Consider the following 14197-nt stretch of genomic DNA (forward strand, 5'->3'; position numbering starts at 1 on the left):
ACTTTTTGAGCATATAAATTATTGATAGATAGAAAAAGGGTTCTTGCAGAGTAAGCCTTAAAGATGGAAAATAGGCTTTTGGAAACTTTCTTAACCTACAGTGGCTGCAGACTTCAGAGCCACGTTTCAGCCACTTCATCATGCAGGCACATGCTTTGTGCACCTGGATAGGTAAGCACATCTAGTCCTGTGTGAGCAAGTCCTACTGTGGACCTGCTTGATGACGTTATTAAAGGAGAACACCGGTGTAATTTCAGTTTGTTATCACCATTAATGCCCATGAAAAGTCTGAGACAAACTGCTGCCTTGACTAATGTAATCAATCATATTGAACAGCAGCTGTATTGTACTTTCTCCTAACATGACTTTATCATGCAGCTAGTTATTGAGAATAATGGGGACTATTTTCACTTTTTCCATTACTGCACACTGTTACTTACTTGTGGTAACAGTAAAGAGGCAAAACAAAACTTAAGGCAGAATCGGAGGAAAACACGCACAACGATCTCTTCACATTCAATTCTGCCAGAGTGGAACTACTTTTGATACGATTGCAACTGCAGTAACTGCGGCCTTATAAATTCACGTTAGGAAAAAAAAATACAATACACTGTTCAACATTACGATAGTCAGTGCAGCAGCATGTCTCTGCGAGCTGGATTTAATGCATTTTTGAAAACAGTGGGAGCCTATGGGTTCTGGGAGGTCGGGCAAACCTGCAGTGGAGCAGACAGCAGCAGCTTCTGACTGTGGAAAACACATCGGTGGATTTAGACTTTTCATGGGCAGTAATGACGATAGGAAAAAACTAAAATTACACCGGTGTTTTGTGAGCGTTAAGAGGTTGTTGTTGTCTGGCTTCCAAATTGATTCACTGCCACTGTCTATAACCTGTGCTACTCCTTTCAAAAAAGAACTGTCTGATATTAACAGCAGCAGAGAAAAGTTATATGCTTCAAAATATACTTAATACGTGTTAATCCAGTGTTTTCGAAAGAAACCACTGAGCGATGCACATGAAGAAGCCGATTTTCTTAGCCGCTTCATACTGTCTGTTTTCTTTGAGTCTCACACCTTAAATATTAATGCTACACTGACACGCTGCATACTGAATGAAAGAAGGGTTCACGAGTTACCAGAAATGTAAGCCATTCTGTCTAACAAGGAATTGGGATAAGAAATTAATTAGTATAGTGACCTTTGCTTTTTTTTCTGGCCCGTGGCAAGTGTAATATCATTAGATAGATCAACAGAATGAGGAGCTCGAGCGGTGAAATGAGGCGTTCTTCACTAGAGGACATAGCTTCTGGGTTCTCTATGAATAAAAATAACAATGTTTTGAATGTAGGTGATGGCAAAAACGGCTGAAAATGCAAAAAAAAAATAAACACATGCAGGTTCAGTTGTTTTTTTTTTTTTTTATATAATCCTGAAAAACAAGATTGGGGGCTGAAAATGTTCAGGAACCACTGTGTTAGGTTGAGATATACTAACCCATCATTACCTGTATCATTTGTTGTCAGTCATATTAGAAAATGTCTCTACTCTACAATGTGTTGTGTACATTTGGGTTGAATGGATGTAACTCCAAAAGCAAAAATCCAATGTGAAAAATTCATGTTATTACTATGATCTTAGACAGCTCAATCAATGTCTGTCAACATGAACACCCACAGCTGGAGATGCTCTGTTGATGTCAAATTTCAAACTGAATATGAACAATGTGTTGAGCTTTTACACCCATATCAGCTTTTACTTGTACTCAACCAGTGCCCATATCCCATGAAATGAATGAATAATGTGAATCCCTGTCTAATATATTGTCATTTTGATTTAGATTATGCTTAGGTTTTGAAGGAGCTATATGCTTTCTGTTGTATTTGATTTATTGAAGTTATTGTTTTTGTTCTGTTTAGTGGTTTGATTATGGCCCGCTCCATATAAGAGAGCAATAAAGCCAAGGCAAAAGGGGGCACACAGCTTCTTCGCTTGCTCTTGCTTTTTCTTCATTTGATAAGAAGCATTGTTTATATTTATTATTCAACATGTAAAGCCTGGATTCAATCATTTTCCCCTCATTTCTCTACCAAAACTGAACTCTGGACGTTGGGGTTCCTCAATGCATGGGCAGGTACAGGCACATTGCCAGAATGCTAATCCCACAGTCAGTCAACACAATTACTTGAATATTGAACGGGGAGTTTTTTGTGAGGAAAAGTCAATACCGGTTTACTGCAAATGCAAAAAATGACACAGTCCGGTATCATCTTTCTTTTTTATAGGGGCACAGTGGAGGCGCGCTTTGTTTACGTCTTCGTCCTGGGGATCCTCTTCACGGGCACCAAGGACCTGTTGCGCTCCCAAATCACCACGGCCGACGCCCGGCTGAAAAGCAGGGGCTTATGGGAGATTTACAGCGGCCTGGTGCTGCTGGTGTCCCTACTGTTTCGCGCTCACAACCTGCCCGTCCTGTGCGGCTGCCTGCTGATTCAGACGCTCATGGCTCAGTTCATCTGGAAGAAACTCCACTACGATGCCGCCCAGACCACCATCATGCACTACTGGTTTGGCCAAGCCTTCTTCTACTTCCAGGTAAGGAACAATAATCTTTGATATTAAGGTGGTTGGTTGCAACATTATCGGCAAAACTCTTTGTTCAAAAAAAGAGTAAAAGCCGGAAAGTGAGTTTTGAAAGCCAGAAATCTCAGCACCCGGTGAAGTAATCATTGAGTCGCTGGTATTGATCAACATCCCTGTCAAACCTTCCAGATAAATGATGGTCATTTTGTTCTGTAGGGCAGTAAAATCCTTACTTATCACCCCTTTAATATGCCAGTATTGAACACATATCTACTGTACAACCATATCTGTTTCAGTGCGCTTGTTAAACATCTTGTCATTTTTTTTTCCTGCCCGCGGTGTTATGTGATGTGTGAGTGGCCCTGTGACCAGACGCCAGAGAGGAACATTTCCCTTCTAATGAGAGCTCCGCTATTAATGAGGAATATTCTGTGTCTATAGAACAATATTAGTGTTGTGTTGCATCAGCGGACAACAGAGGTTGATTGTCCTGGCTGTGTTTGCTATTGAAGGTGATTGTGTTGCGCTACTTGGTCCAGGTGATAAATACCCTTATTAACAGCCAGCCCACTGTACTTCTCAGGAGTCTCAGCTGCTCTAGTTAGACTGTTATTGTGATGTGGTACGGGTTGTTGGTCATATAAATCCTCTGGCAATGATATTGTGTATTGATGGATCTGAAATCACATTCATGATGTAGATTGTTTGGCTACAGTTGGAACTGTAGTAGGACTTAATTTGATGGCCCGTGCCAGTCCAATTATTCACTAAAAGGGGTGAACCATAGAAGTTTGCCTTGTTAACTTTGGGTGTTAAAAGGTAACTGAATGCATAATAAGAAAATAACAAATTAAACACAGACATGAGAGGGCACTAGCGAGAGAAACTGTCTAAGGAATTACAGAAAATGACCAGGGACCTGAAATGGCCTAATATCTAAAGGCTGATTTTTCTCATTCATTATTAACAAGTGGTGTTTTCCGGCTCTAGGTGTTCTCATGACCTAATGGGAAGTTCTGTGATTGAGGAGGAAATTAACATGATGTGGTAATTTATGTTGCAGTGATTGATAGATAACCACAGTGTTTCCTTTATAGAGGTATATAGTTTTCCTGGAAGGCTGAACCCACAGCTAGAAAATTTAGATGCGATAAAAAGTCTTGCAATTACAGAACAATTGTCAATACATTGTGATATAAAGTATCCAAATAAGAACCATTCTGAAACTGCAACACCTACTGGAATTGACCCCGAAATGGGCCAGGATGTGAACCTGAGCCAGAATCAATCCCCACCCACCGCATCTCCAAAAGGAAGTACAGGAGACGATGAAACAGTAAGAAAGTTTTTCCTGTCTGATTGTTAGAGACATCTAATTTTATGTTCTGACACAGACTATAGCGATGTTTAGCAAAGCTTTCATCAGTGATAAAGTGAACGGTGCTGTGATAGGGGCCAGTTCAGGGCAGAGGAGGCTGTTTGTGCATAAATCCTATAGCTGTCGTCCAGCGCTGGCACAAAGGCTAACTGGACTGCTTGTTTCCTATGGTTGTGTTATGGTGCAGTGTGTTATGGACGTTCGCCACGGGCAGAAATGATAACTGGCATTAGATTTGACTTCCACCTAGGACAGATATTTGTTTGGCAACTGTATTGTTGTCAACACTCGACTTCCACATCACTAACAATTTAATAACCGTCATCACCCTTGGGTCATTAATACTATGATGGGCTCGGGAATAAGCCGCCACCAGACAATTTCCAGTCTAGGCGCCCAGGCATGTAATTATAGACCTTTGAGTAATAACGTTCTCATCAAAGCTGTAACCATAATAGATCTCTAAAGCATCGACATAAATGTGATTTAAATTTGCTGCTCTGAAACAAACACAAGTGACATGCCGAACACTCAAAATTATGTGAAATTAGAACCGCTTTAATCGGCAAGTACAATGTGACCGTTTTGTGTAATGCTTCACATTATAGTTGATTGATGAGCTCCGTAATGCAAATTGATCAGCCAATGTTATAAGGTATTACTGTAGGTTCTAGGTCCATAGTTACCATGTCTGCTAGTTATGTTATGAGCAAATTTAGGCTTGTGTTTTCAGAAATTTTATTCCAAATATTGGCAGTGAGCTGTTGTTTTCAAAATGTCCTGGCTTTTTCCTGCCTCCTTTTGTTTTTGGCAGAAAAACAAAAGGAGGCTGCAACAAAATGCACAAAAACATGAGAGTAGGACTACGGGCAGCGGTCCAGCTAACCTAAACTGCAGACGACTAGTGTCATGAAAAGTTAAATTGTATCACATGGTAAATGAACTGTCCCAGCAGAGCATTGTTGGCTGTCTGCGATCATCTGGAGCCATGGGCAAGCTCGACTTTGCAGACGATTTTCTGCGGATTGATCCCTGTCCCAAAACCAGATGGTCAATAAAGAAGCAAAGCATCAGAAATGAGCCAGTTTGTGCAAATATTGCCACATGGGTAGGGATTTTTTTGAAGCATCATCCAATGGTATGAATTCAAAACGCAGCTTAGCAACTTAGCAACCAGCTGTAGGAAATATTAATCAGCACAATGATGCTTTTAGAACTCGGCATTGAAAGGTTTCATTTGACAGAAGTGAGTTGGACTGACTGGATTGTCCAAAACCCCAAACGTTGGTTCAGTAATGTGTTTTGATTCATTGGATTGAAGCACCTGCACACTGAAAAAGGCCTGCCTGTTAAAGAAGCTGAAAAAATGAAGCGAGGACAAGTCTTTTTTACCTTCCCAGTTTCTTTAATGCTGACCATTTTCTGTATTTTGATATTCATTGCACTGAAGAAATTATCTCACTCTCACGCTGACTGACTGAGCCTTGGATACGAGGACTGACTATGTGACAGCGAAAGATGTGTTTACATATATTCTGAAGCTGTGAAATGTTTGTTTATATTGGTAATGTTTGTGTTCTCTTCTGCTGAGTTACAGTGGATTACAGAATTTGAAAAAAAGCCAAACTCTTCAAAGACCTATGTGACTATACCTAAAATTTACATGGCCAAATACATTTTATATTGTGGGTATAAGTGGATTACATGATAAACAGATCCCTCTAAAGCTTAAGGTGGAATTTCTGAAGTAGAAATCTGAAGAAAAAATATGTGCATGACTCTGTTTTAACAAATGTTTTCAATATATTACGGTCATGTTTGACATGTTTCTGGGATGCTGGAAATCAGTTGCAGAGGTAAATAAACCACGCATATACCTGTGTGAAAAAGTGTTTTAAAGTCCTAGCTCAAACTCCAAGCTGAACACTGTGTGCATGCACATGTACACACACGCATGCACCCACACACGCAGAGGCTTTAGTGGCTCTATCCGGTCCGTCTCCTGGCAGAAAGGTGTGTGTCCTGCCCCGGTCTGGGAATGGAAAGAATAAACAACTGGGCCACTGGGAAGTTGCCACAAGCTCTGAATAATGATGATAAAGCAAAAGACAACTTCTTACCAGCAATGAAATGCTTACAAAGCTTCACACTGAGGTCTTTGTTTACTCATTTTTGCCTATATACTGGGTATGTTGTTCCTATGCCCCTGGCTATGCTAAAATAAGATTTCTTTATGTTCCTGCAGGGCAATTCCAACAACATTGGCACCGTTGACATTTCAGTTGGGTTCATTGGACTGGAAAGTTACGTGGAAGCGCCCGCCATCTTCTTAACGGCCCTCAGCACCTATGCAGGGCCCCTGCTCTGGGCGTGTCACCTCGTCTGCTACCTCAGTTCGGAGAGGGACAGGTTAGTTGCAGAGTCTCTGTGTTACAGATGTCATTCATAATATCAATGGCTATCTTTACATGCATAGAGAATTCTGTTAATTTATCCGGTTTTGAGTTGACGCATGTAAACGTCATAACCAGTGGTGGAAAAAGTACTCAAATCCTACTCAAGTAAAAGTAGCAATACCATAATGGAAAAATACTCCAGTAAAAGTAAAAGTCCTGCATTCAAAAGTTTACTTAAGTAAAAGTATAGAAGTATTGGCAGTAGAATGTACTTCAGTATCAAAAGTAAAAGTACTCATTCTGAAGAACGACCTCAGTATTAAATTATTGATGCATTAACCTGTAAGAAGTATTTTAATGTTGTAGGTCTAACTACTCTAATTCTAACTATACTATGCATCATATTTTATCAACTTATCGTATGTTTTGCATACAAAACCTTATTCTGCAAAGTAGCTAGTAACTACAACCGTCAGATAAATGTAGTGGAGTAAAAAGTACAATATTTCCCTCTGAAATTAAAAGTAAAAGTGTAAAGTCTTACAAAATAGAAATACTCAAATAAAGTGCAAGTACTTCAAAATTATACTTAAGTCCAGTACTTGGGTACATGTACTTTGTTTCTTTCCACCTCTGGTCATAACTCCTTTCACTTCTGATTTTCGCCGTCTGCGCTAACTCTTTCCCCTGTATTAGAGATAACCTACGGCTCAGTCAAAGAGATCAGCTGGCAGCTGCATCTTTTTCATACTTTTGTTGCTGCACCGTTCCGTCTGTGGGTGGGACACCACAGGTGGACAGGAATATTCAGCAAACTGGTTTATTCATGGCATTGGGGATACTCGGTTGCAGGGTATCAAAGATGCATGTGAACAGCTTAACTTGAATAAGAGCTTAAGCGGAGTGTATGGCCAATAGCCAGGTTACTGTGTGCATGTAAACGGAGCCAATGACTTACAGCTTTTCCCTCACTGAGAGTCCTGTGCCTGGCAGCGTGATAGACGGCCGCGCAGCTGAAAGCCAAAACAGAAGTGCACTCGATTTGGACAAGGGATGATATTTCTATCACAGGCGCTACTGTAACTCCATTACATATGGTTTACAAAGTGTAAACTTGTATAAAGCCAGTAATAGGGATGTCAGGATATAGTTTACCTCTGTTCAGAGTAAACAAGGCCTAAAGTGTGATCTCTGGGCTAGCCTGAACTGGGTTCCGATTATTCGGGGTCCAAGCACGTAGTGCTGGAAACCCTATTGTATTTGCTGGAATTATTCTGCTTCTTTCTTTATTTCTTTCTTACTTACTTTCTTTCTTTCTTTCTTTCTTTCTTTTTCTCCGCTAAAAGTATCTGCAGCTCAGAAACCGTAAGTCCTACAGCAACCATATTTGGCAGGTGGGCTCCTATGGCCCACCACTACTCAGGCAAGGCAGCCCATGCACATTGGCCAGATGCTGGCACTATAACAAGCAACTTTATGTTTTGGCCAATAACTTCTGAACCGCGTGTCGTAGACTGAAAATTCTTGTGTTCCTAGATTCTTTGGAATGTGCCGAGTCCAACCCATATATCACTTTTAATGTCCACCATATTGCATTGTCTGCCATTTTGAATTATTTAAGAAACCCTGTTTTTCGCAACTCCTCCTAGGCCATTCATCCAATTCACATGAAACTTGGTGTGGAGAATCTTGGGACCGTCCTCTTTCAAAGTTGTATAAAGGTTATTGATAGGTCAAATGGTTTGGCTTTTATCGACCAATAAACTTTTAACAAAACACACCATAACACTAAATTGGCCATAACTCATTAACCATTCATCTAGTGAATGGTTGATTTTAGTTTGATGAATCTTCATCAAACTAAATACAAATGATGTCTGGACTGTCAAGATGATGTCTGTAAAGCCATGTGTAAATTGATTAATGTGACGCGCTAGTACAGTTATAATATTCTTTCTGAGGCTTTCAATATGGTTTGGACTAGCACCTGTCCATCACTTGTCCCTTTGTTTTGTTTCCCCACTGTGGCACACAGCAAAGTGGAAGTTGGCAGAGTGGTAAAGCTCAGGTCTTTGGACCACAAGGTTGTGAGTTCAAGCCCCTGATGAACTGTGACCATTTTGAAGTTTCATGAAAAGTAAATCAACACTAAATCACAGAGTGTAGAAAACTCAAAGCAGGTGTTTGACATCATCTGGCAAAATACCTGAACGGCATCACTGATTGGGGTGTGGCCAGACCTCCCAACTCATAGAGAGCAGTGCAGCAGCAGTTTTCTGGCCCATGTGACTTACTATTGTTTTATTCGTTAATGGAGAGCACTACAATGTTCTATAAAGTGATTACCACTGTCAGTTTGTCAATCATAGGCTGCAGTATCACACTACTTCTCCCTTTAGTTAGTTTCTCCTCACTAAACCTATAACAGGCGTTTGGCTCAGTAGGTAAAGCATCAGCCTTTCATGTGGAAGGTTGTGGGTTCAAATCCAGACTTGCCCTTTCCAAAGTCATTAGTCATCAAGGACAAATAATAGAAAGTTTGGCCGTTGTGAACAACTCCAACAATGTGGTTGCAATGAAAAGATTAACTTGACAGAAGTCACAGGCCAACACAAAAGCCGGTGTTAGGCTGCATGTTCGATCTTCACAACATGTCAGTTTTTGTGTACGTCTTTCTACCTTCTGTAATGTTTTGTCTATCTGTCTGTCTTATCAAATTGTGCTTGGACCCCGCAATCGCCGCTTGCGGCTATATTTATTATTAATATTATTAGGATTTATACAAGAGGGGTCCCCAGCTCTTTGTGCCAAGTTGGAAGTGTTTTGTTCTCCAACCCTGGCTAAGTCTCTGCAAACCACTTGAAATCCAAACACAAAGAGCACAGATTCAATCTTTTATTGAAGGCTGCTGCCTTGTGATTAAAAGTCATTTCTTCATCTAAAAAAAGTATATTCATTTTTGTAAAAAAAAAAAAAAACATCATGGGGAAATTAGACTGCAGAGGGCTTGGCTGAATCTATGCACATGCATGATTTATATTCTTAATAATCTCTGATCCCACATTTGAACGTGATATATTGAACATTTCAGTTGTCCAGACAACCTCAGATTAAAAAAGTTGGACTGAACTTGCCCTTCCAACTAATATCGCATTAAACCCAGCTACTAACTCATTACATGCTGCATTACAGTGCAGGACACTTGACCGTCTTCCCTTGCTCTCATCATTCATAACATGGTGCTATCCCCCAATAATGCTTTCCGCAGAAACCCCACCTGCAGAATGCACTTAGAGACGATGTGATAAATGAAACTCTAAAACAGTCTGACACAACGCAGCTCATTTAGCATGCACTCTGCTCCATCAGCAGCTCAACCACTGAGCAGGTACTGGAAATGGACTTTGATCAATACCTCCTGGTCTGGTCTGGTCCCCCTAGACACTGTCAGACTCGACTTAAAGTGATATTGTAATTTGGTAGAACGCTTTCATTTTTTTTAGTGCACATATCACCGTAGAGCATGGTGAGTGGCAAACCACCAACGTTGCCATTCTTGGCCATCATCAGCATTTTTGTACTTTTATTTTGAAAACCTACTCTAGAAAATCAGCTGTTTGACCGTATCTACAAACAGCAAAAAGCAGATCCAGGTAATACTGTTTCACTCTGCACCCCAGATTAAACTTTTTTTTGTAATTACCTTTGTTCAGAGCCGCGGGAAAAAAGCCTAAGTGCCGATGGTGACAGGGAATCCCCAGTGCAGCTTAAGGTGGAGGTTGACTGCTCCTGTACTTCTGTGTAAGCTGAGCAGTGGAAATGTTTTACCAAAGGAAATATAATGTTTAGACACTGCATATGTTAAATAGCTTGGGACTTCCATCTCGTATTGTTGAGTATTTACTGGAGGTGGAATGCTTCACAAAACTCATGGTTCACTGTGTACCTCAGTTTTGGGTCACTGTTATGTACATTTTTTGGTACATCAAGGGAGGAAAATTCCACTGCCAATTCAAATATGCTTGTTGTGTGGCCTGTCAGAATAACAATAGAGGAATGACAGAACAATAGAGAAAACCGTTCAGTCCTTTGCATCCTTCGCTTTGCACTTTTTGCACTTTGTACTTTGGTACATTTTTGGGAGCAGAGCATGGATGAAAAGACTTCTCTGCCTCTTTTTGTTTAGTTGTGTGTGGGGTCAATCCTTTCTCTCTTCAGTAGGTAAAGCATTATATCATTTTCACTTTTCCAACATGTACCATCACAGTTTGAGGAGTTTTGGAGGAGTGACATCAACCTCATTAATTTACAAGGAGGTGATTGAGAAGATGTTGCGGTTGATACAGCCACTCCACTGAGAGAAAATCACTGGCAGGATCTTACACAGATTCACCGTTTACCTCTGTAACCCACACATGAATGTTTTAGTAGCTCTTTGGGATTGGATGCAGAAATATACTTCTGCTGTTGTAGAAACAGTAACTCTTTGGAAACAACTCGCTATTAGTTTAAGAGGTATCTATTCACAGACCGTTGTGGAATTTAAGGTGGCATTTATGCGTTAGCAGGCCGGTGAAGAGGGTCGCTGACACTGGCAGTTAGCCAGCAGCGGGTTTCACTCGGTTTAAGCTTGTTTCGCCAATTAGTAATATCATTAAATCCAATGTTATCAATTCACTTGCGCCTCCCCAGCTGAGGATGGCTTACCAACATATGCATCCTCAGAAGTGTTCCTCTTTCTGTGTGCCACAATATTGAATTATTGGATTTGGAAGGAGTGACAATGAATTATGGAGCCAAAAATGTAATTAAAATGTTCCGTCTGATGCGATTAACCCTGCCTCGTCCTTGCCCTCATTGTTACTTACTGTACTTAAACTGCAATAAACTGGTTTAGCTGGCTCAGCTGCTTTTAGCCAGCCTTGGCCACACGCAGTGTTTTGGTCAAAGTTTGACGCACACCTCACCGATGTGAAAATGGAAATCAAGAGTGTTCTGCTAGAGCTGTCGGGTTTCTTATGAATGTGTGGCAGCGTTGTTAACAGGCCCTTTGATTGAATTCCCACCTCCGGACTGGACTACTTCCCATGTCTCCTACTTCATAAGCGTGTCTTTTATTGTCTTGGGAGAGGATCAGTTCTCCAGGCTTCGAGTTCCTCCCCCACAGCTTTCATGCTGCCCGTTTGAATGAACGAGAGCCCTGCGCTAATTTACTTATGTGTTTAAATGGGTCAGAGATTGCTTTATTCAAGCCAGGAGATATACTCTGCGTGTGTGTGTGTGCGCGTCTTTCTGCATGTGTGTGTGCCTTTGCATCTTCATCTTCATCTTCATTTTCTAATCTCTGCACTGCATCCCTCATCCCATCACGCGGGCTGCATTAAAGCGCTGTTTTTTAAGGTCATAATGTTTTTATCAGAATTTGCCAGCAATCCATACTATTGTGAGTAGAAAATGAGATCAGACTCTTCTTATGGGCAGATAGGCGAGGAGATCTTGTTGCAGGCGATCTCAAGCTGAGACAGCAGTGAACTTTGAGCCTGTAGTGAAATAAATCTTCAGCGAGGAGATTCACATCACCACGTATTACTAAGAAAACACGCAGCAACTTAGGACGACCTTGGTTTACACTCCAACTTTTCTGTCAGTTGTCTCGCTCTTTGTTGAGTTTGTTGCAGTACAGATTCCTCTGCATTGCTGTCTGCGGCTCTCTCCTTCTCCCCGTTCTCTCAGCTGCGCTCTTCTTCTTCTCCTCCGCAGGAGCGCGGTCGCGGTCGGCCACGGCTGCTACTGCCTGGCCCTGCTGCGGTCCGTGCCGGCGGCGGCCTACATCGTGCTGGTAACCGCCCTGCGCTACCACCTCTTCATATGGAGCGTCTTCTCGCCCAAGCTGCTGTACGAGTCCATGCACATGCTGCTGACCGCCGGGGTCTGCCTCTTCTTCAGCGCCATGGAGCAAAGCCGCAGCTCCGGCAAGTGAGACTGAGGATCTTCCAACAGGCAAGGGGCCCAACGCAGCCTCTTGATCGCCATGTGTAAGAAATGCTCTCTTTCAGACTGATATACAATACGGTTACACTCTTTATACAGCGTGCTTATCTCTTCACAGTATGCGAACATACGTCAGAAAGTGGATTCTCTGTACATTTGCAAAAAATAACTTCGCATTGCACTTATATTGTATTTTTGTGCACAGCCTATTTAAATATTTCCTTCTTTCCGAGAAGAAAAGAAATGTTTGTGGATGAATAAAAAGTGAAATGACACAAAGAGGATTTTTGACAAAGGACAACTTTTTTTACACATGGATAAATGACCTCAGGGACTAGTGAACGATGAGCTGCATAAGTGTTTGGACAACAATGTTTTGGTTCTGTTCTCCATATTATTGTAGATGAGACAGGATCTATTGACGTACAGACTGGATATTTTCTGCCGTATCAGATGAGCAGTTAAGGAACCATGGCCCTTCTACTTCATAGTCTCCTCATTTCAAGGTGCTGGAAAATATTTATACATTAAGATTAGATTTACAAAGTCGTCATTTTAGTATGTAGTCAAACGTTTTTACTGTACAATAAGTTCAGGAGGTCTGCAGCCCATGAACATCACCAGACATTTTCTGCCTCACGTTCTCTTTCCAGCCTTTTTTCATTTCAGGGCATCAACGAGGATTTAGCTGCGACTCTGCCTGGCACCAAATTATTCTGAGGCAGTATGTAGTAAACGCTTAGCGCAATTAGTATAAGTAAACAAGGTTCGGTTATCACGTCGGCCTTAAATCATCATGCTTCTACGGAGCTTAAAGCTTGCCATAAATAAGTTTAATGCGTTTTTTTTCTCCCTGCTACATTTCTTATTGAATTCTACTGAGGTGGGTTGGTAAAAAGTCACTAAAACAAAGCTCAGAGTTATAAAAACCAGTTTCAAATCATCGTGCTGCTGCTTCAAGGTAGACAGGAATGACTTAAGTACCTTTCCCCCTCTCTGTTGTTCTTATTTTTCCCATATAGCTCAATAAGAGACACAGTAAGGAGAAACAGTTTGAGGCTTGAAGCTGCCTGATGATTCGACGCTTGTTTGACTCCTCAGACCGTTTGTTTACTTCTTCTCATTTACCCAGCTCAACCCTCATAAATATACATTGAAATTTGGAAAAATACAAGTTACACAATTTCAAGAGTCCGGGGATGTTTACGGGTTGCAGACTTCTAGAAGTAAATCTGCTCGTTCAATATCACTGAAAATACATTTAAAGTAAAGCTGGCAAGTGAGCTGGCAATCACCCAAAGTAATAAGAGCGTGGAGCCAAAACGGCAAACAATGCGTTGCTGTCCAAGTGCTTATGGAGCTCACTGCATTATTTTAATATCTACCTGATTGCTTTGACTTGAAAGCGGAATCAGGAAATGCAAATGTCCATGCAGCAGTCACATCAAGGAGCGGCGTCCAAGTCCCATCAAACTGTCTGTATCTCATAAACTGATTGTCACCAAGTTTGTCCATTTAATCCGTATCATAATACCATAAAATATGTATTCCCACATGCACAACATAGGACTGCAGTATATAAATTGAATGGTGACAGTACCAAGTAAGAGCAAAGACATTCATTCACGTTGTCATTTTGCTGAGTTATGGTCAATACCTTAATGAAAAGCGACAAAAACCCGTAAGCCGATGCTCGGGTCCTTGTGCATTATTAGCTGATGGTGTTTTGTCGGTTCTTACATCATTACGCTTTGGAGATTCATCCAGGAAAATGGAAGAGGAAAGATTTGTTAAAGCTACAATATGCAACTTCTCACCTTGAGGCGGTGTGTGAATTGTAAATTTCCCTCCC

General features: G+C 41.2%; 1 protein-coding gene across 1 annotated transcript in view; it reads left to right on the forward strand.

Moving 5' to 3' along the window:
- pigg (phosphatidylinositol glycan anchor biosynthesis class G (EMM blood group)) overlaps positions 1 to 13306 on the forward strand; it is a 53263-nt gene extending 39957 nt beyond the window's left edge. The window contains exons 11-13 of the mRNA XM_071927149.2: positions 2283 to 2592; positions 6204 to 6367; positions 12115 to 13306. Of these exons, the coding sequence (XP_071783250.2) occupies positions 2283 to 2592; positions 6204 to 6367; positions 12115 to 12334 (694 nt within the window). The 3' untranslated portion in view covers positions 12335 to 13306. The remainder of the gene's footprint in view (positions 1 to 2282; positions 2593 to 6203; positions 6368 to 12114) is intronic.
- Positions 13307 to 14197: the final 891 nt, after the last annotated feature.

The sequence above is a fragment of the Centroberyx gerrardi genome, chromosome 16 (genome assembly GCF_048128805.1).
Source record: "Centroberyx gerrardi isolate f3 chromosome 16, fCenGer3.hap1.cur.20231027, whole genome shotgun sequence".
In the NCBI taxonomy this organism is placed as follows: domain Eukaryota; kingdom Metazoa; phylum Chordata; class Actinopteri; order Beryciformes; family Berycidae; genus Centroberyx; species Centroberyx gerrardi.